Source organism: Indicator indicator, chromosome 31 (assembly GCF_027791375.1).
Source record: "Indicator indicator isolate 239-I01 chromosome 31, UM_Iind_1.1, whole genome shotgun sequence".
NCBI classification, from domain to species: Eukaryota; Metazoa; Chordata; class Aves; order Piciformes; family Indicatoridae; genus Indicator; species Indicator indicator.
The window spans coordinates 7,874,312-7,897,138 of record NC_072040.1 but is presented as its reverse complement, the minus strand read 5'-3'; the positions used below and the strand labels follow the sequence as shown (position 1 = coordinate 7,897,138).

Below are 22,827 nucleotides of genomic sequence, written 5' to 3'. Positions count from 1 at the left end.
GTGCATCACCCAGCCTGCCTTGGCCAGTTAAGTAGGTGGCGAGTTTAATTATTCCATATAATGTTCCACAACTGCACAACATCATTACACAGGAGAATCTCAGCAACATCAAAAAAACGTTTCAGTGGGTGCTCGGCCAGGCACCTCCAAAAGCACACCAATTAACAATTTCAACTTAATGCCACTTGTGCTTGCACCAACATTTGCTAGGAATGAAGGGTTAACTTGTCAGACACCAAGAAGAAGTGGCTGTCTGGTCAGGTGAGCACATCTGCTGTGAAACAACTACAAGGAGCTGTCAGCACATGGCTACTGTCACAAGGGAAGACAGCAAGCAAGGTTGATTTTACAACAACTGGGAGCTAAGAGAATGCAGAATGATTAGAAGCTGGGGGGGCGAAAAAAAAGAAAGAAGTGAGGTTTTAATTTATTTATCATGCTATCACTGCACTGAGGAGCCTTACTTACACAGTATCTGCTTCACTGGGCATAAAGCTTCACTGGACTTTCCCTGGCTGAGGGCCAAACAAGCCATGCATTAAGATACACCTTAACATTATCCTACTGCATCATGAAAAACAAAGCACAGCCCCAGCCAGAAATGAAGTTATAATCTATTGTTAAATAAATAAATAAAAGAAGACAGATTATGGACTTCATGGCTCTATGCAGAAATATTTCAGGTCAGAGGGAGGTCACACTGCTAGCACAAATACAAATGCCAGTGCTGCTTTTCCACTCCAAAAGAAGGAATTTACAACATTGTGCACCAGTCAACTAATAGAAACTGTTTTATTTTTGGAAAGGCAAACTAGTGTTTCTGCAAACATCTGCTGGTCACAAGCTCTCACACCAGTAACACGTTAAGATGAATTCTTCTGATCTGCTGGAGGATTCACAGCAGGTAAAAGCTGAAACCAAGGCCTCCTCTCAGCACAAAAGCTGAGGGGTGAGCCATCTAAACATAGGGAGCCCAGACAGCACACCTGAAGAGACCACACACTGGTCAGAAAGGTGCAGCTGTGCACAGTGAGCACCTATTAACTGCAGGTAATGCACAAGGCTGTCTTCAGGCTCCTTGGCAATGACAGTCTGTGAGCATCACAAGTACCTGCAGCCTTTCCAAGGCAGGCTTTTTGGTATTGCCAAGTGTTCAAATCAGGCTGGGTACCACAGCACCCTTTTGCCTTTGCAAAAAAATAAAAATCAATCAATCCTAACTCAGCCATTTTCAACTGGGAATCTGTGACCCTGTTAGGTCATCCTTTACACAGTCTTCAAACAGGTCCCAACACCTTGGTTCTGGTTCAGCCAGTTGGTTGTTTAGCCTTCAGATCTCTTGAAATACAAGACAACAGAAGCCAAGGTGTAACCATATACACACAAAAAATATAAAAGCAGACAGCAACTCTTTGTTCCAAACAAAGCAAGTAAGCCAAAAAGAAAAAGATCAAGGTGTACATCAGGCTGCATCACAAAGTTTTGTCACTGTTAACTTCAACTTGATCTCAACTGACTCAGAGAAACATAGAAGCACCACTAGCACTCAAGAAACACTGCACTGTTTGTTGGTTTTATGTTAATAAAGAGTACAAGTTCTTTGAAAAAACACATCCCCACAACAGGCAACAGGCTTCTGGAAGAGAACTCCAAGTAGACCATTTTCCAGTACCTTTGAGGCTTGGAATCTATTTTTATTGGAACATGAATTCTTTCACTTGGGGGACAAAACTCTGCTCCTACATAACCTCTCCACATGCAGTGGAGGAGAAACAAAATTAGTATATGGTAACTCCGGAGAACTGCTCTATTTGTTTATCAAATACCTGCAGCTCTGCCATAGATAACCACCTAACAGCAGTTGTCATCAAGAAAAGGAAAGAAACAAGTGAGCAAATGAGCATGAACCTCATCTAAAGTCCTTGAGTGGTTTTGCTGTTTCAGGCAGACTGAAAGTGCAGCAGTGCACAGGAGACAGACTTCCCATTGACCACAACACTATCAGTGTGTGAGCTCTCACCTCCAGCACTCAGCTGTGTTACTGCAGCAACACTGCAGCAACTACTGCAGCAACACTGCAGCAACTACTGCAGCAACTACTGCAGCAACTACTGCAGCAACTACTGCAGCAACTACTGCAGCAACTACTGCAGCAACACTGCAGCAACTACTGCAGCAACTACTGCAGCAACACTGCAGCAACTACTGCAGCAACACTGCAGCAACACTGCAGCAACTACTGCAGCAACACTGCAGCAACTACTGCAGCAACTACTGCAGCAACACTGCAGCAACTACTGCAGCAACACTGCAGCAACTACTGCAGCAACTACTGCAGCAGAGGTGTCTCTTCTCCTACAGATCACAGAACAGTTTGGGTTGGAAAGGATCTTAAAGATAGCAAAGGTCCAGCACCCCTGGGGCTGCTCTAAGGTCCACCCGGATCCTTTCACTAATACTCAAAGCTTTCTTCTTTCATGGAGTTTGGAATTTACATTTTGGGGGAAGAAACACGAAGTTCTTGTTAAGTCTCAATAATCAAACAAGGACAAATAATTTCCTTTCATTATTTCACTACCTAGCAGGTCAGGCAACCTCTCCTTATGACAAATAACTTCTACCTCTGAGGAAAGCTGGAGGGAGGAAGTCAAACCTTTTGTTTCCTGCATGCTGCATCACACTCCAGATTATCTGTTGGGTATTTATCTATAGAGACATACCTCAAGGAATGTCAAAGACCAATAAATATTAAAGCAGGGTGGTTTGCTTGCTCAAGCTTCAGCACTTACTTGGTTACTGGGTCAAATCTCAAAGAGCTATTCAGCCTGCCAGTGCTAATTCTTCCACAAAAAAAGAAAACTATGATGTAGGTCAGAGGAAAGTTCATTAGGAGGACTACAACATCTAAAATTTCCAGCTTGAAGCAGCAAAGGGAATTTATAATGGAAAAAAATCACACCCTTGTAGTATTTCTTAACAAAAGAAGGAGAAAAAACACAGAAATGTTTTGTTACATGAAGAACTTCACTTGTAGCAACATCAGTGAACACTGGATCTACAGGGTTTGAAAATTTTATGAGGTTTTTTGTCACTATGATTGAACAGATACTTGGAAGAGTTGCTCTTGCATAAAATGCCTAATGGGAAAGAAGTGAAAAGAGCATGTCATTGTAGAAAACATGACTACTAGCAAAGAAAAACCTGCTTTCAAAGCCTCTCCGTGTTATCAGACTCACTTTGTCATTCCATACAGACACAGGCACACACAAAAAAAAGGTTAATACAAAAAAAAAGAAATTATGCAGCTGATCAGACAAAACTTCCTTCTCTTAAAAAAAGCAAAGCAACTTGCACGTGGGTGTATCACGCAAAGCCTAAATACAGACTGCCAGTGAGTTAAAAGGGTAAATATTGTCATTTCAAGGAGCAAATATTGTAGTTTCTAGGAGGAAGATGGGAAAAAACCCCACCAGCCCTCAACCAGAACAAGCTCAACACACGTTAAAATTTAAACATCTCAGAGCCACAAATTAAAAATTTAGTGCACTGCATTTTGAAGTGGGCAAACTCATTAGGAACAGCCTGACAGGGGTCTCCTTCAGACTGTGTCTGAACACAGTGGAACAAAAGCAGAGGACTCTGTCCCCAGCTACACAACCCTTTAAGCTTGCAACACAAAGGTCAGGAATAGAAATTGCACTTGTATCTAGGACTGCTGATAATCAAACTCACTTTCCAGTTTCCCTTCTTCCTTTCCTGAGTAGCTTTCAATACCTGCTTCTGTTCCATTGTTCCATTCCTGCAGTGCATTGGTCTGTGCTGGTTCCCATCATCTTGATCAACCAGGACTTCTGTCACAATGCAAACTGCAATCAAACCCCCCTCTCTCCAAAGAAATCCACAGTACTATTGACTTGACCCTCCATCAGCTGTATAGACCCCCACATCTCTCAGTGGATAAAAGCCTTCTCCCTGGCACCATAAGGATTCTTACTCATTTTGATTATAAGATGATCTATGTTCTTCCTTCCTTTGCCAAAACCATGAAAATGGAAAATACTCATGAGTAAAGCAGGGAAGATCAGGCAAAATCAGTTGAAAATCTTGTGTTCTGTCTCTCAAGTTAAGATTTGAACCACTTGGTCTTCAGAACTGCTTTTTACATTACAAAAATATTTTTAAAGACTCTGTCATTTAAAAAAAAAAAAAAAAAAAAGAATTTGAGACAGATGAGTCCAGGCATCAAAGCCAGCTCAGGTTGTGCCTCACAAACTCACCAAGAGTTTCAGACTGCCTCTTTGGTACTTGGCTGCAGCAACCATGAAGGAAACGCCCAGGAGAATCATCCAACCCTGCCCAACCCAGACTGAGACACTCAGTCTCCTGAAACTGATAGTCTGCAGCAAGGTCCATTACCACCAATTGCACTTCTCTCAGCCCTGGACAGAGGAGAGACAGTGAATCTTCTCACAGCTTCAGGAAGAGCTGGGCAAGATGCACCTACCCAGGAGATAGTTTGTCCAAGATTAAGTTTCTCTCTGGTGTACACCTTTTTCCTTGGATGAAACACAACCATTGCTGCAATGGTCTTCCACAGTGTCTGAACAACAAGGCACCCAGGTGGCTTCACCAACCCCACCTGCTCAGAGATGAAGGGGCAAGGACAGCTTCATCCCCAGATGGCCTAACATCTTGTGGCAGTTTGTGCACTGATGTAATCCTTCAGCCTCACGGTACTCCGATCAAACTTTGCTCGGGGTGACCATTAAATATTTCACAATCAAGAGAAGGGAGATAAGGCTTCAGTTCTGCAACTTCCAATCCCTCTGCAAAAGCCTGATACGATCAAATTGCTTCAGTCCAACTGATGCTGAACTCAAGCTATCACTCACTAATCCCTAACAAGGGAGCCAGAGACTCCCATCCCCCCATCCTTCTGATGCCTGCCAGCAAGAAGACAGATTTATTTCTTTAGGATTAGCATTTTGCTATTGGAATGACTGGATATACCAGTACTGTTGCAACAAATCAGCATAAACCATAATCTTGTTAGAAGGCTATGGGACAGATTAATCCACTGAAAAATCCAGTTTGTTCCAGGGCAAGCTTTTCTCTAGCTGCAAATACACAGAGACAGCATCTCAGAGAGCCTTCAAAAAACCTGTCTGCCCTACTGCAGGGAAGAGGAGCACAAATATTTTAAACAAACACCAAGTGGAATTCTGGTGCCACTGTCATTGATGGCAAATGCTCTGCTGACTTCAGTAATCTCACAGTTTGAACCCTGCTTTCTTTGTGTTCGTAAGAAAACCAGCAGGGGGGCAGGGATTAAAAAGAAGAGTAACAACACAGATTTCATCGAGATTTGTTTGTGTTTGTTTCAAGCCTTCAGAACAAACATCCCCAAATGAGAAACCTTACTTTTCATGAACTCAAGCCAAACGAGCCAAAACACATCTTTCAACACAGACTGCTCTCCACCCCCACACAGGGGAAAAAAGAAAAAAAACCAAAACATTCAGTACAACAACATCTTTAACATTTACCTTCCAAAACACAGTAACTTTCTGCTGCTGTCATAATTACTCTTCTTATTAATGTTGAGCATCATCAGATGTAACTGCAGATTTGCTGTCTCCTCACAACAGATTTAGTTGCAAGACTGAACCAACAGATCAGTTAATCACCATGGTTACTTACAAACCACCCTAAAAGTCTCAGCAGCTCTTTAAACTACTCCAAACCTCTGCACCATGTTGAATAGTGGCCACTGTTTATCATGAGAACTTATATTTGAAGGAAAAAAATAAGCTTAGCAACACTCAGTTGAAAACTGAGATTCTTATGGAGGAAAGTTTTCTGGTTTTGAAGTCACCCAAGATCACAAATCCGAAGTGTTATGAGTAAAAGCAAAGAAAGCCAACTTTAACCACACTTAAAGTGATCACAGGTTAGAAACACAGAGGAAGAGAAAGCTAAGTAAGTTTTCAGTGCATGCAAGAGAGGTTCCAGCCTAGTTTAGTGTTACCACAGAGAGGGAGAGAAAGGAATTTTTATGTCTGTCTCATGTTTAGTCTATTTTCCATTTTGAATTCTCAAGGCCAAAGTCTGGGGGGAGAAACAGATTTAAAATATTTATTTGCCCTTTGCACCAGGTTTGGAAATGAGGAATCCAGAGAGTAGCTTTCAGAAGCAGTCTGATAGGTATGGATAAAGAGAATGACAGCACTACCTGAACAAAAGAAAAACACAGCAGTAATGAGACTGCTGGGCAGCCTGCTGCCATCCAAATCAGCCTTTAAATGCTTCATTAAGAGAGCTGAGGTTTTGCTTCATTAGAGTCAAGCTTTCCTCATGCTAGAAAGCTCCTGCTCAGATCTATAAATATCTTGAGGACCAATGCAGAATACATGTGCAAGTGCCTGTTTAGCATCAGGTGCCTACTTGGAGAAGCTTAGTACTTCGAGGTGGGAGGTCAGCATTTAGCATTGTACTACATGCTTTCCTGGCTTCCTACTTACTACCCAGCACAGATACAGAGTGGTTGCTTTAATTAATAAAGCTGAAGGTGGCTGTGCACCTTAGCTGCTGCTGAAGTCATCTGTCTCCTCCTACATGCAGTGGTTGGGAGCCTGATCAGGGAAGCATGGGTAAAGCTCCCTAGATTCAGGATGCCAATGAAGAAAATTTTAACCCTACCAACCTCATCAATTTAAGATCTAGAATTTGATTCTAGATTTCCCTGGCAGAGAGAAAAGCAGCCTATTCATTCAGGCTTTTTCTGGGCACAGCATGAGATCCGGGGAGCTCTCATTGACAGTTAGTTATAATTAGATGATATTTTAAAATAGTATCCAAGTAGACATGCTCAGTCCTCTCATTATACACCCCAAGTCCTAACGAGACACTATGCTGCTTTGTGTTGCACTGCAGTGATCCCTGTTTGAACTTGGGGCATCTTGGACAAGCTCCCAATTAAAGTAGTCCAAGTGCAGGAGCTGCTCAGGCATAGTTTTCTTTGGCTCTGAAAGAACTCATCATTACAATTTAATTTGCCTCTAATTTTTTCTGCAGCCTGGGTTAAGGATGGAATAAAACCAGCTAGAAGAGAGCAGAAGTTCAGCTCTGTTCTGAAGTTGGGTTGCCACCTGGCTGCTTGCCCAGTGGCCTTGGTCCATTTCCCCATGCCCTCAGAGACCAGGCAGGCACTAAGTGATTGTGCACACATGGCACTTGCTTCTTGGGGCTGCCACTGCCTTTGCTATTTAGCTATCTCCTTCCTACCCCTTCTGCCCAACCTGGAAAAACTCCACTGTCACCAGTAAGAGGGCAACGCCTCTTTCAAACACAGGCTGATCACTCACAACCACAGAAATTTTGGATGATCAAGTGGAATTAGGCACCTGTTTGGTTTGGGTACATCCTGAGACAGTATCTGAGCAATATGGGCAGGCTAACAAGAGGGATGCAGGCAAAGCTACACCTCATTCTGATCAAGAACATTAGGAATCTTGAAGGCAATGTATTTCCACTGTTTCAGAGAAACCTACACTGAAACTGTAAGGTATAAAAAGAATGGCTTTGTTTTTAATAAAACATAAGAGGTAAGGTAATAGCAGCCCTTCAGTATTATTTCCATTATCTTAATATGGCACAAGAAGAGTAAAATAAACCCCTTCCTGTGAAGGGGAAAGCTGCTCTTGGTGAGCAGCACACAGAGCAGAGTGAAGACAAGCCCATCATGCCTCCCTTTCCCCTTGAGGGCACATTTATCCTTGCCCACAGGCCATGTGGTCCCAAGATATTCTGTTACATACATTGACAGGAACCCAAATGTCATTTGACAATGCAAGCCATAAAACATGCAAGAGAAGTAATCTCCTCCAGCTTGCCCTACATTCAGCTGCAGTGGTGCTGTAGCCTTGCTGTTTGTCTGCAGCCACATCCTGGGTTCAGTGACCACAGTAACACACACGTGTAGCTACTCACAGTTTGTATTTGCAAATGGAGCCCTGAGTCACATCTGCACCAAGGCTTTCTCTGTCTTTCTGCTCTCAGGATAATCCAGATACACATTTGGAGACTAAGACAGAAAAGAAGTGTGATTATAATGAAATTGCATAAATGCAGCTCAGATAAGAGCACAGATATACCCAATGTCTGAGGTTGTGCCCCCCTCAAAGAGGAAAAGAGGCATTTTCATCTCCAATGAATAGTAGTCTAAACAAAACTGCTAGAAGAGAAGCAGGAATAGCTTCATGTTTTGGAAACAAGTCTTCCAAAAAGATTCTCCTTCCAGATAATCAAATCACGTAACAAATGGACATGGATGATGACTTTCTTACAAATACACCATCTTCACTCAGTTTCTCAAAGTCAAGCAGTCAGTGCTGGCCAACAAAAGGACACACTGCATGCAAAGCCTACCAACAGACAACAAACTCCCTTTATTGAAGCCAAAGCAAACAGCACATCAACAGCCAAATGCAGGACTCCACAGAGGGAGACCCCATGTTACCTGCATTGATACATAACTACCTCTCTTCAGCAAAGCCCAGAACACCAACAGCAACAAGCTGCAGTTCCAGTTTCTGGTCTCTGTGAACAGAAGCTTTCAAGTCTCTAGAACGTCTGAAATAGCTTTCCCTGCTTGATTTCTCATCTCTGGTAACACAAGAGCAGCTACCACTCCTGCTACATGCACAACCAAACATCACGTTGCTGTCTAGACCAAGAAACATCTTGATTTCTTCCCAGCTGAGGGAAAATAAGAGGACATGGAGGTAAAAAGAGCATGGAGCAATGGAGAAGAAGAGTTTGCACAGGAGCCATAACAATCTGGAGGACAGGACAAGCAGGCAATGTCCCAGTAATGCTGGAAGAGGTGAAAGGAAGGGCTGTCCTACCTGAAGGCAAGAAGGGGTAACAGAAATGAAAGCAACTCATTGCACTGCTCCATTCTGCTACTGCTAGGCAGTATTGAGTATTTTACCTTACTGATCTTGGAAACAACTGCAGGTAACTTGCAACATCTGCTAGAAGCCCCCAAGTGCAGGACAGTATCTTGGGGCATGGACTGAATGACACAAACTGGGCCCAAGGGTTCCCTGAATCCAACCATGACCCAAAGTGACCCAGTGAAAGATGCAACATGAAAGCTGGACAAGGAGAGAAGATCTGGGCTTGTGTGCCTTTTTTCCTTTCCCCACCCCTTAAGTAAAAAGTTTCCTTCATCTTCCCACCCCAATATTCCCTCTTTCATCTCCCAAATGGTGAGGTGCCAGGAAGCAGCAACAGGCAGTGCTTGCTTTGAGAGGGGCAAATCAGTAAAACTGCCAGTTGGAACAACAACAACAACAAAAAGCTGCAAACAGAAAAACAAACACAGGGGAAGGTGTATCTGAGCATCTGTGGGTTACTTTGAAATAGTTCCTGGAAGTAATTTAGCTGCTGAGTTTTTAGCCTGTTGACTCTTACAAGCCCAGCTGTAAGGTGAGGGTGCTCTGTGGCAGTCCAGCCTGTGTCAGTGCAATGAGGAGGGGACATGCTTGGCTAAGCCCAGGGGACACAATTCTGGAATGACTGCTTAGGGTACACAGGGACCTTTCTTCTCTCCTATCCCTGGGTCAGGCTTTGGCACAGTCCCTCCCTTCAGGACACAGTGAATAAGCAGTTCAGGGTGGTCTGTCCCTAGACTTTCTCTAACAAGCCCACATCCTTCCTGCCATGGGAACCACGTCCCCATGCAGCCTCACACCTTACCTTCAGAGGACACACACCCGTGTGCTGCAAAGCCCAGGCCATGGCTGGTGATCCCCAACCTGCAGCTACAGCCCCTCAACCTTCCCTGGAAGCCTGCTGCCCTCTGAGCCAGGTCCTCACCTACACCAGTTACATGTTTTGTCACAAAGGCACAAACACCACAAGCAGAGCAGCAGGTGGTGTGTTGAAGGGAGCTTTTACTCCATACTCAGCTTTTCTGCCCACTCCCCCAGCAATGACTGCAAGCAGAAACTCCCCAACTTCCTCACTGCCACCACTCTGCTGAAAGGTTTCTCCTGCTTGTTTCACAAATCTGATTGCAGCATGTTTTGTTTTACATTTGAGTCACTAAGGTTCAGCCCTGGCATGAGGCAAGTCCAGCAGTAACTTCATCAGCTTCAGCATTCAGACATCTCCCAGCCCCTGAGACTGTATAAATATATATGTACACACACATATTTATATACATACTCACACATACATAATCTTTATTCTTGGTTCTTTACAGGAGCCCAGAGACATTAACACCCAGTAGTGTTAATGCCCTGTATGAGCCAAACATAGTTACCTCCTTCCCTATCCACCCTCCTCAACAGATACTCCACTGACCTCTTTCTGAAGGCCAAGTTTCTGACCACTCCTTTGCACAAACTGAAAGCCAAAGCAAACTGCAGGACAAGCAGGCTGAACTCCAAGCCCTCCCCACCCCCAAGAAGGTATTTCCACCCTCACCCCAGCACACAGCCAGAAGCCTAATGGGGCAATACCCCGTGCTGCAGCAGCACAGGAGATACCAAGAGAGAGCAGCTGTTCCTGCTGGAGCAGTGCCCCAGCCAAGCGTGCAGGTGCCCTGGCAGAGCAGGGATGGCTGCAGTTTTACACTGATGTGCAGAGGTGGCCCCAATCCTCTGCAGGCACACTCTTCACCCTGCTTATACACCTCAGCTTCACATCTCTGTGCCAGGCCTCCCGCTCACAGCTGTGGCCACAGGTGGAGGTGCAGAGGAGGCAGCTCCACAAGCTTTTCATCCTGTAAATGGTATGAAAATCACCGACCACAAACGCTATGTGAAACTCGTTCCAAGGGGAAGCACCATCAAAAGCAACATTTTCAGCCTTGAAATATTGGCTCACTGGGTTTTATGAAGGTTGGTTTTGAGTCATATGCAATCCACATTAGGATGATGAATATTTTCCTATAGGGCAGAGACTTAAGCTTCCCTAAATCAACCAACTTGTTACTCCTAATGCCAAAAGGAAATACAGCAACACCCATGCCCTTCACTGCTGACAAACCACCACTGGAACGACTGGAACACGCTGTAGTTCTTCCCACAACTTCCATTGAATCCTGGGGCACCAGATCACACCATCCAACATCCTCCAGCACTTCATCCTGGCATACTCCCTGGAGTTGCCTTCGCAGGGCTGTTACAGGGAGTGCCAGTTCACGCAACCACCGAAGCCAGGAACACCTAGTTCCAGAACAGCACTTACAAAGTGTAGAACAACAAAACCTTTCTTCTCCTACCAGACTTGTACCATTCCCCACTACTACATCTTGCAACAGCAGCGTATGATTCATCACACTACATTTGTTTAAAGATTAAGGGTTTTACTAACTGTTCAAGACACCTTAATTCCTTTGATTTGATGTGTATCTTGTGCTTTGTCTGAGAGCAACAGGTAATTTAAATGGGGGGGGGGGGGGGAAATTTAAAAGGAATAAAAGCCAAGGCATTAAGCTTCCTCTAAGACTTGATCCACCGATTTAAAGTTGGAGCACCTGAATTCCAGTTAGGAAAAGACTAATGGTGTTTCCCCTTCCAATACCTGGAACTATCTGAATTACCCCAGAAAAGTTTGGCCAGGTATTTACACAAAGGCTTCACCTAAGAGCCAAAACTTTAGAAATTGAAACAAAGAGCTGTGCTTGCATATGGCAGAAAAGAATTATTTATTAAGTGTGTAAGATTTAAGAGCAGGGCAAATATTCTGCATCCTAGCAGCCCGACCACACTATCAAGGGCCCAGTGTAATTCCAATGGCATACTGGTTAAAGAACACGTTATTCTGTGTTACATCATTGCCAAGCCTGAAGGCAGCTCAAAGAAATAATGGATTTTTAGATATAAAGCAGGTACACTGCTGAACTCTTTATCTGCCTCACTGGAAGCCTGTGGTACACCTGGGAATAGGTGTTGCCAAGTTACTGGCCTCCATCTCCAGCAGGGCACAATAATCTTCACAGACACCATTCAGGAGCTGCAGATTTTAAATGAATTAAAAGTATTTTCACTAAAATGTTTCTGGAACACGCTTCTGTCAGAAGGGGAAAAAAAACCCACAACAAAACAATCTAAACAAAAACCCAGGAGCAGTTGTTAGCTGCAACCTGTCAATTATTTTTTCATTCAGTTTCCTTGATAGAAACAGCAGACCACAAGATAAAGGAGGAGAGACGAGGAAGCAAGGAGGAGATCCTTCTGAGATGACACTTCAATGGCAAACCAAAGTCTACAAACAGTTGGAGTTTCAAAGGTGCTCAGCATGTAAGGAAGAAATCAAGCCATAGGGGCACAGCATATCTTGAGGATTTTTGCCTTTACATCAGGGACACTCCTCTGCCTGCCCAGCAGATGAGAACCATCACCTACCACACCACAGTACAAAACAGAGAGCCATAAGCAGAGTGGGAAATCAATCACAGCCATTGCCCAGGTCTGAGCATATATGAAACCCTATTCTTGGTCCACTCAAAAAGCTCTGTCCTACCCCCACATGATCCCTTTTAAAGATTTATTCAATAGCAGACTACTGAGACACCCTGCACTAGCTTCTCAAAAGAAGGAGGTCATTGGAGACAATTAAAGCAGGACTAGCAGCATTCAGGCCTTAAAAGAATAAAGCTCTTTGTAGTCTCACAGCATTGTTCAGCTGCACAGATAAGTCACATTCGTAAGGTGATGCAATCCAAAACGTTCATTATCTCCACAGCCATGCTGTTCTATTGACTGCCCTGGGGTTTGATAAGCTGCAAGGGTGCTCAGTTTCCAGGTATTTGGAACCAGAATAAACCTTACAGTAAGGTGTGCTGCAAGGAACAATCCTCCCCTGAACGTGACTATCATAGATGGACATCACTGTCAATAGTTTTGAAATGGGAGAGAAAAAGAGACCCTGAAATAAAGTAAGTAAAATCTCTTCATCCTCAGGAGCAAGAGCAGCACAAGCACCACTGGTCACCCACTGCTGACATTCACAAGAGTTCACTCGGGGTAAGGAAGATGAAATCACCCTGTAAATTTGCTACCTATTTAACAGATTTTTCCTTTCTTCATAGCCACTGTCATTTCATCTTACAGTAACCACACCTTCCGTGTTCAAAGCCAGGTTGGATGGGGCCTTGAGCAAACTGGTGTACTACAGGAGATGCCCCTGCCCATGGCAAGGGGTTGGAACTAGATGATCTTCAAGGTCTCTTCCAACCTAAACCACCCAGTGATTCTAAATGCACAAAGAATTTCCTTTGGAGTCTCAGGGGCTCATCTCAGTGGCTTCCAGAAACATGCAGCACGATTTCTGCACCATGCACAGTAGGGAATCACTTTATTATGAGCTGAGGACAAGTGCCACTATGTTTGATCCCAGGAGCATAACATAACATCTTTGATAACACCTTCCTTTTTTTAAGAGCATGTATAATTATGTTTATCCCTTGAGATAAAAAAAAACAGATAAAATCAGAGGACCACCTGCCCTCTTAATCACAGACACTTCAGTCTTTGTGCACAAACTAACAATTTCTGTGAACTCTTCCAGTTCATACCCAGTCTGTGGGTGAAAACTACCTGCTAGCAAAGGCTGCTCTTGTGGAAACACAGCAACAGCAGCTAGAGAAAAGGGACTTCCGCTAAGAAAAATAACAAGACTCTTGGAGTCCAAAGGGAGCAGTAAGCTTATGAAAGAAAGCCCAGCCTGAAGTTCAGCTCTATGTAAAGCAGAATTTTTCAGATCTTAACCTTAAATCATACTCAGAAAAATAATTATGCCACTTAAAGCCCAGAGATAATCATACAGGACACCGTTTCAGCATTGGCAACGAGACACAGGCACAACTTCCCTCTGAGCCTTTTCCAGCAATGATCTGAAGACAACCAATCCAGCCCAGGCTCACTCGCGCGTTCTCAGACCAGTGCCACTCACCTTCTGCCCTCTTACAACAACCACACTCTGATAAGATCTCTCCACTGTGGGTTCCCAGAGAGAAATCTTTCCCCCACTGCACCCACCCACAAGCCTCTTGGTGTCACTGGGCTGGGAATCAGCTGTGACAAAGCAGATCAGGATGGCAGGGGGGGCGAGGACAGGAAAAACACAGCACAAAGCTCACTCCTCTCTCCTCGCTCTTTGAGTCTTGCTTCTTTTCATCTGAAGCAGCCCACTCAGTGAATTCCACAGCGTGAGATGAAGCCCATTCATTTTCTTTGGTATGGTGATAAGCACTCTTTCAGCAGCTTTGTATTTGAATTATCCTTTAGAAATATTTAAACTGTTATGTATGTTGGGGAAAAAAACCAACACCAAACAACAGAAAAAACTATTTGCTTCCTCTCAAGAGTGACAGATATTTTTTTTAGTTTAGTCTATTTGTTCAATTTATGTAACAATATTCACCAGCAAAATACTAAAGCACATAAACAGATCAAAACAAACAAAATTTGACTTATGCCTTGACAGCATCCAAAAGCATAACCTGGAACACAACTAAACAGTCTCAAAATTTCATCTGAAAACAAAACCAAGAAAAACCAGAAGTTGCCCTATTTATCATTTCTAGATGGCTAAAGTAGGCACTGATGCCCAAGTACTTCCAAATGTATCTTGATGTAATGACAGATTACTTCCTCCCATTCCTCCTTCATCCCACACCATCAGGAAAAGCCCTCCCTTCTTAGCAGAGGACCAAATTTAGTACACATAAATATTTCATAGCTTCATTCTGTCAAGAAATCAAACTGAACTACTTAAGGGCATGTTTCCAGGAGCTGCACATCCAAACTCAAAGAATAAAACTGCATTCACCATCCACACTTACTTCTTTCAAACTGAAAGGCCTGAAGGTGAAGCAAGAGTGGAAAACTGGGTGTGGGTATCATCCAAGAACATAATCCACCAAGTGCTAACTCCATTGAGAAATGTAGAAACAACACAATGAGGCTGGCATCTTCTGAAGACAACACATCTCCAGCTTTTCAGTCCTCTCTGACACCCTGGCCCCTCCAGAAGAAATGAATTCTGACTTTCAAAAAACCTCATGATGACTGAAACAACCAGCCCAGAAACAACTCATTGCTACAGACAGAAGACAACCATGAAATCAAAAGGTGACTGAAGACAGACATCTACAGGTGGTTTGATTTCCAACAGCACAAAAGACGTCCAGCTTCCACTTATCTAGAGAGGGATTCAGCACCTAAAGCAGAGATGAGGCCATTTCTGTGCACCTGAACCCTGGCCCATCAATGAGTAGCTGAGAAAAAAAAAAAAAAGCTGCATCCTGATGAAACTGTCACAAGATGCTACTTAGTTAAGAGAGGTAGCCCTAAACTGCCTGAGCACCGTATGACACTTTCGGACTGGAGTCAGCGCAATCATCACGAAATTTCTCTGACAAAGCTTCACTTGTTAGCTTTGCAGGACAAGGACAGGGATGCAGAGCAACCACCCAGGGACAGAAGGTGTTGCAGTCACCTCTACAGACATTGCATATTCTCAGCTTTCCTCCTGTAGAAGGCTACACACTGATGCACGGTTTCCTTTGGAAACAGAGAAAGCGTTCTCTGCATACCAGCAAGACCATGACATCTGCGTTCTTTAGAAAACATTGATCTGTCTGCCATCTGTGGTCCCAGAACTTAAATGGTACATCACATGAGGAGGTAAAAGCAGACCCAAAGGCCTCTGCCTGCACGCTGAACCGGCCAGACCTCAATCAGCTCCAAATGAAAGCCTGTACCACAGTGCTAACGCCTGAGTCTGCCTCCTAGCAGAGCTTAGTGTGTGGTTGAACCATGACTTGCAGGACACCTACACCAACAGCTGCCTCATGTCTGGCCATCTCAGGACACAAGCAAAAGAGCTCAGCTCTGTTTACCTCTACTTGCTTGTGCATGTGGTTTAAGTGTGGGACATGGGACAAATAAGCCTTTGCATAAAATCCTCATCATCTTCATAGTTATGGGATATTCCCATTGCCATGTATGACACAAGACCCCCAAAAAATAAATTACCTGCTTCCAACCTCAGAAACACTCTCTACCCACAAAGCTCCTTCAGGTCCCCTCCAACAAAGCAACACAAGAGGAGCAGGAAGACTGGGAAGGATAACATACAGAGAGGGAAATTAGTAACTCATCAATACATACATCCTGTTAAAGCCTGAACTGCTGCCAGGAAGCTCAAGTAAATTGACAGCCTTAAGTGCAGTGACTGGAGGCCATCTTAACTGTTCCGAGTGACAGAAGGTATTACCATGAGGAACTCCTGAGCACACGAGCTTGGCCATTCTCACAGGACAACATACACTCGGCAGTATGAAAACCAGCCAACTGCAGTTAAAAAGGCCACAAAGCAATTTGTGAACGTTCTTGAAGGAAGCACTATAAGGGACAGGCATAGCACTGCATAATCAAGGGATGAGGTAAAAAAAAAAATAAATCTTACATTATGGGGACTGCAGTTAGGTAACAAACTACTCTCGCTCTGGATCTGCGTGCCTGGGACTAACGTTGTGAACTTGTCAAATCAATACAAAACTTTATATGAGACTTCTTCTATTACGTCACCGAAGTACAAGATGACTTCAAAAGCTAACACGTTAAAAAACCTGGGCATTTTTCTTGGCGTGTGAGGCATCTGCTGCATTCCCACATGGACAGAAGTGTTGGGCAGTTTTCAGGGAGCTGCCACACAGCGCGCACACACACACACAGTGTTAGAAAGCAGCTGCCTGAGCCTTTACAAAAGCCCCAGATCTCCCCAGTTCCCCATGCTGACACAATACCTAAAGACACGTATGCAGTTAAGGTGCAAGGTTGCTGGCAGAGCCCTTCTGTCAGACCCGCTTATTTCCTGCTGTAAACAAAACGCTGTTGACTTGGAAACGGCAGGTGAGTACCCATGGGAAGCACAATAAAAACTTATCTGGGAACCATAAAGGCTTCTTACGTTACTCCTTTTTTGGTTTTGTTTTTTTTTTTTTCTTTTTTTTGCTGGCTTTTTTTTTCCAGTGAAGTGTAACATTTGGGATTTAGCCCACTTGGATATTCAATATCCCTTCTGATCTGGCCTTGGTGGAGCATCACTTCATCACAGCACTCCAGCACCGAAAATGCCCTTCAACGCCTCAGCCTGAGACTGCGAGGACATTTCCCAGGGGCAGGCAGCTGAGAGCAAACAGGCTGCGCCGAGCTCCCCCGGACACGCACAGTTACGAGCGGAGGGGGTCATCACCCAGGTATTTTAATGCAAAGCAACGCACGGACTCCGACGGAGCCGAAGCCTCGCACCGACACCCGGTAACGGCAGATTTCGGTGCGCACGGAAAGTGCTGCGGGGACCCGCGAGGCTCTCCCCTTTCCTTCCATCCCCAGGAGGGAAAAGTGTTTTTCTCCCGGGGGGGTTTCGGGCAGCCCGCCCCTAGTAGCGGCCCCCGCCGCCCTCCGCCCGGCCCGCCGCCCGGTACTGGCCGTCCTCCCCGCCCCACGCACCGCTGTCCAGCCGGGCGATCTGGGGCAGCCGGTAGGTGCTGACGAGCAGGTTCAGGGGCACGGCCACTGCGCTCCACTTCACGTCCTTCAGGCTGCAGCCCAGCGGAGGGCCGGGGTCCATCTTCCCAGCCCGGGGAGGGCAAGAAGAGAGGGAGGAATGGGAGGGGAGCCAGACGGGCAGCGCCGGCGGGTGTACTCTCACCCGGCGGGGCTGCAGCCGGCGGGGCTGCAGCCAGCGGGGAGGGACGGAGGGAAGGACGGGGAGACCCCGCCTCGCTCAGCGCCGGCCGCCCCAAGACATGCCGGGCTAAGCAGAAGGGGAGACCCGCAGGGTGGCTGCTGCTGTGGTTGCTGCTGCTCCCGCCGCCCCCCGGGACCGGCTGGGGCCGCCCGCCACCGTCGCCGCCGCCTCGCCTGGCCCAGGAAGCGCCATCCCAGCACTGACTAATCAACAGGGTGCGAGCAACGCCTGCGCAGCTGCCGCTCCTCCCCGCGCCGAAAAGGAAAGTGCCGGGCGGGCTGCCCGCCCGCCGGGGAGTGCCGCGCCGAGCTTGTCCCTCTCACTCCACCCTCCGACCGCTCGCCCGACCTGCAGCCGGGGAGTCCGCGGCGGAGAGCCGGGCAGCCGCCGCCCCGCAGGGCCCCGCAGGTGTCCGCATTCACCCCTACCAGGAGCCACCAGGAATGGAGGGTGCGGGGGGTGCCTGCCAGGGTGCGCGGCTTGGTAGCAACTTGGAGAGTCTGCTGTCCCCTGGAGCACTGCGACTGGCGTGCTGCTGCTTCCCTGCCAGAGGGGACGGAGATCCGCTGCCACCAGGTGCAGCTGGTGGGTAAAATGCCTTGCCTCGCTTGGCCAAGCGGATTTGAGCAGGGGGCTTGCATTGCAACTTCTTCTGCTTTAATTCAGCGTAGAAACTTTGCCTGTGAAAATTCACCCTACATAAAAAAAGAAACCCAAATATATGCGACTTTATGTGTAGAGTTAGATAACACTTGGACTTACAGAATGGCTCGGATTGGAAGGGGCCTTTAAAGGTCATCTAGTCCAACCCCCCCTCCCCGATGCAATGATCTTAAAGGTCTTTTCCAAGCAGAATGATTCTATGGTTCTATTTAGTCTTCACCCGTGAGCCATGGATGGGTGTTTAAAGTATGAGGCACGCGTAAGAGAAAAACCTTCACCCTACTTATAGCATTATTTCTGCCCATGCAAATGTTACCTGTGGTGTACTTGAGGGTCTTCAGGCCACAGGAAAATCTGAAATCTATTACCAGTTCTCTTTTCAAAGCAGCTTATGTGATGAAGTTTTGGATGATCTTCCTAAGATCTTTTCTTTAATGTCAATGCATTTTTATCTCCAGACTGCTAAATGCAGAAACTCTGGGAAATTCGAACAGTAAAACTAACTCCCGGGTGGTTCCCTTGTAACGTGCTTGAGTTTATTTTGTTCACTTTTGTGTCAAAACTGTTTCTTTTCTTTCAGTAAACTTGGCTACGTTTAAAGTTGTGCTGTTGACTGGAAACATGCAAGCGCCTCTCAGCGATTTGTAAGAGGACCAGCCAACATCCCTGTCCTTGAGACTGCTGGGGATGGCAGAGCCGGGGTCAGGGCTGTGGCACCAAGAACTGTCCTGCAGCTCGCCCTGCCTGGGCCAGGCTGCTGCGTGCTTCTGAAACTGCTGGTGCCAGCAGTGGTGCCAGCAGCAGCGCCAGCCCAAGGAGCGGCCGGACAGACACGCTCTTGTTCTGTGCTGCTGCAGACAGAGACTGGGACTTTATCCATGCTCTGCAAGATGGAACAAAGACCCTGGAAGCCAGTCAGCACAGAGGGCTACAGAAAACCCAAGTCATCTTGCTTTAAAGGGATTGGGGTTGCCTTGAACCTCATCTTGATTTGGGTCTGTGCTTTAGCTACACAGTTTGGCACTGGGGCGTCCTAATGCTGTGAAAAACCTTCCTTCTCCACACTCAGCAATGCTGCTGTTAGATCCTACCTACCAGAATAGTTAGCTTTAAAAACACGACGGGGGATTTGTTTTCAAAGTAGCTTCTCTTTTACAAGTTCACCCAATGCTTTGAACAGCTTCAATGAGCTAAGCTATTGAAGTGCAAAGTAATATAATAGCTAAGAGAGTCATTGTTGAAATACAAGAAGCAAAACTACCGTTTTAACTCCTTCAGGTTTGGCAAGGTTATTGGGTGCAGTGTAAGAGGCAAAGCAGATCAGGTTCTGGATTCACCTGAATTCGAAGCACTGGTCTGTCTAGAATTTTCTAACCACTGTCATGGGTACCATGAATTCTGGGACAGATACTGTCTCACAGCAGCTGATTTTCTTAGACATCATGCACTTCCACTGACTGTGACAAAATGCATCTTTCACACACTGCACTTAGTCCCTTAGAGGCATCTTTTACTCTCCTCCTGGTGCAGAATGTTGCCAAAACCCTCAGACATCCAGAGCAATCCCTGTGAGCAGATCCACCTCAGGACTGGGGCTTCAGCTACACTACATCTTAGTTTTTGTGTATGTGCCCTTCAGGCACCATTCAGAGACTGCCTTTATGTATCAACAGCAAATTGTCACCATAAAAACACAAGCAGTGGCAAGGGGACTCAGAATAATTCCTGAAATTATTCTTAAATGCATTTTTAATTGACTGACTTTCGTGTTGATTTCACAACACGTTTATGCAGTAGGCTGTAAAATCTCCAGCATATATTTGTTCCATTGCCAGTAAAATGATTTTTAAAGCATTGCAGATCATCATCTGTTCAAATCTATGCTAACATTTTAAACTAAGCCATTCACAACAAACTGATTTTTGTATGATTCTGGTAATGTGCTTTCCTCTGCAGTGTGCACACACCAAATAAAACTCTGAGCCTTCTACATTAAGTTTCATGTCAAGCCACCATAGTCTGTATTTCTTAAAAAAAAAAAAAAAAAAAACAAACATGAATTTGCATTTCTTCTTCCTACATGTGCTTTGCCTTTATATCAAAGGCCTGATTTTCATAATAAATATTTACAAGTCCAACAGGAAACAAGTGATGAGAAATAACAGCATGGGTTTGTTCTAGCAAACAGTTCCAGATCAATCTAGTCTGTTTCTGTCAGATGGTAGGCTTTATGGATAGAATAGAAAGAGTGACAATCACAGGGTATCACATAATGTGCTCTTAACCCAAAAAAATACAGTCTAGACAAGTATATAAAAATTATTTGGAAATAATTAGTACCCTCAAGCTGAAAGGATACCTTGAATGGGATTTCACCAAGATCTGCCTGGATCCAGAGCTATTGAGTACGTCCATCAGCATCTTTGATGACTGAACATTCCTTACACAAAGGTTGGTGAGACTCTGGAGTAGGCTGCCCAGGGCTGTTGTGGATGCCTCCTCCCTGGAGGTGTTCAAGGCCAGGTTGGATGAAGCCTTGAGGAATCTGGTCTAGTAGGAGGTGTTCCTTCAATACCAGGGGGGTTTGAAGTGGATGATCTTCAGGGTCCTTTCCAACATAAACCAGTCTATGAATCTCTGAACATAGTTCACTTGCGTTTCCAGACTGTATCTACAAGAGGCTCCACCTAAGCTGAAGCACAGCATTAAGATTCAGAAGGATCTTGGCAGATCAGAGAAAATTGAAATGCCACCAAGTAAGGAGAACCAGAAGGTTCTGCACATACAAAGGAAGGGTAGATTGCATAAGTACATATGAGGATATAAAAGCATTTCTCCAGTGATTATGGATCATGAGCAGTGCTAGGCTACCTTGCATTATGCTGATGCTGGAATGCATAACCCTCCCCTTGCACCCCTTCTGCATGCATACTGGATGGCCTGGTGGCAGGGGTACCTGGCAGCATGCTGAGGGACGTGAGGTCCCATGTGCTTCAGGAAGCATTTTCCAGAGGAGCTCACTGTCTCAATAACAAATTTAATCATAAGCTGATTCCATGACAATCTGCAAACAGCCCTCAAAAAAAAAGAAGTCAGTCTGTTTCAGGAGGGTAGAGACATTCCAGAACAATAAGCCCAGTGGAGTCAGTGAGCCAGGATGTGCTCAGATACCTCACAACAGTAGTAGCATTCATTCAAACACGGTGCTAAAACAATTAAATTTAATAATCAGCAAGAACCACATCTGTGAGGGGGAAAAAAAAAAATCACCACAGTTCTGCAGATTTCCCAAACTGTGTTTGCTCTGTGTGTGTCCTGCAGGTCTGATTTGATTAAAGAAACTGGCACCCTGATTCTGCCCTCATTTAAATTTAAATAAAATGTGATGTTCTCCACTGAAATTCAAGATATTAGATACCAGTATAAAACACATCTAAATGAGCAGAACCAGATACCTGCTGTATTTATACTTTAAGAAAATAGCATAAATAGATCACAATATCAAACAGGCACAGCACACCCTTTTAATGTTGTGATGACTCACTACAAAAGGAACATTTCAGAATGCAGGTATGCTGCTGACACCCCTCTGAATTATTTTATAGAATGATAAAAGTTTCTGATAGCAAGATAATTACTGCTGTTGTTCCACAGTTTCTGCCTTCTAAGGGAGGTTCAGCAACATCTTGATGTTGTGTATCATAGAATGGCTCAGGTTGGAAAGGATCTGAGAGATCATCAACTCCCAGTGCCTCTCCACTAGACTTGGTTGCCCAAGGCCTCATCCAATTTGACCTTAAATGCCTCCAGGGAGAGGGCATCCACAACCACTCTGGGCACTCTTTTCTCACAGCCTTCACCTTTGCAGCCAGTAACACATAAGTTTCTGAAATTGATATAAAAGAAACAGCCAGAAATCCCCACAAAATTATCTTAGAGGACTGCAGTAAATATTAGGTACTTAGTGAGAAGGTATCTGGAAGGTAGTCTAAGTGATTTCAGATATCAGAAGGTTGCCTGTGTCATGATGTCTATGTTCATTACACTACAAATCTGCCATAAATAACACAGGAAAAAAAAAAAAGTCAAGACAAAGGTTTTTTTTTAATAAGAGAAAATGAGTACACCTGGGTTTCATTTCTGCAAACATTTGTATGCAAATGCAGTCATCCTGAGATGCACCTAATAGCTCCAAACTCAGATAATCGTTTTACCTTCATATTAAAAATATGAAAATATAATATAAACATATCAAAACATTTGGCAACAGAGTCTGTGTGACACCAAGGATGCCTAAATACTGTGTCTGGGGTTGTAGGCTCACTTTTTAAATCCTGTACGTTCCTTTGCAATATTTTCTGAGGAGAAAATGGAATAAGAAACAGTATT

The 22,827-nt window shown here is 44.9% G+C and overlaps 1 protein-coding gene across 2 annotated transcripts in view; it reads right to left on the bottom strand.

The window, feature by feature from the left end:
• GAREM1 (GRB2 associated regulator of MAPK1 subtype 1) overlaps positions 1–17,655 on the bottom strand; it is a 98,774-nt gene extending 81,119 nt beyond the window's left edge. For both annotated transcript variants that reach the window (XM_054394737.1, XM_054394738.1), the window contains exon 1: positions 17,535–17,655. In XM_054394737.1, coding sequence (XP_054250712.1) covers positions 17,535–17,655 — 121 coding nt within the window. The remainder of the gene's footprint in view (positions 1–17,534) is intronic.
• Positions 17,656–22,827: the final 5,172 nt, after the last annotated feature.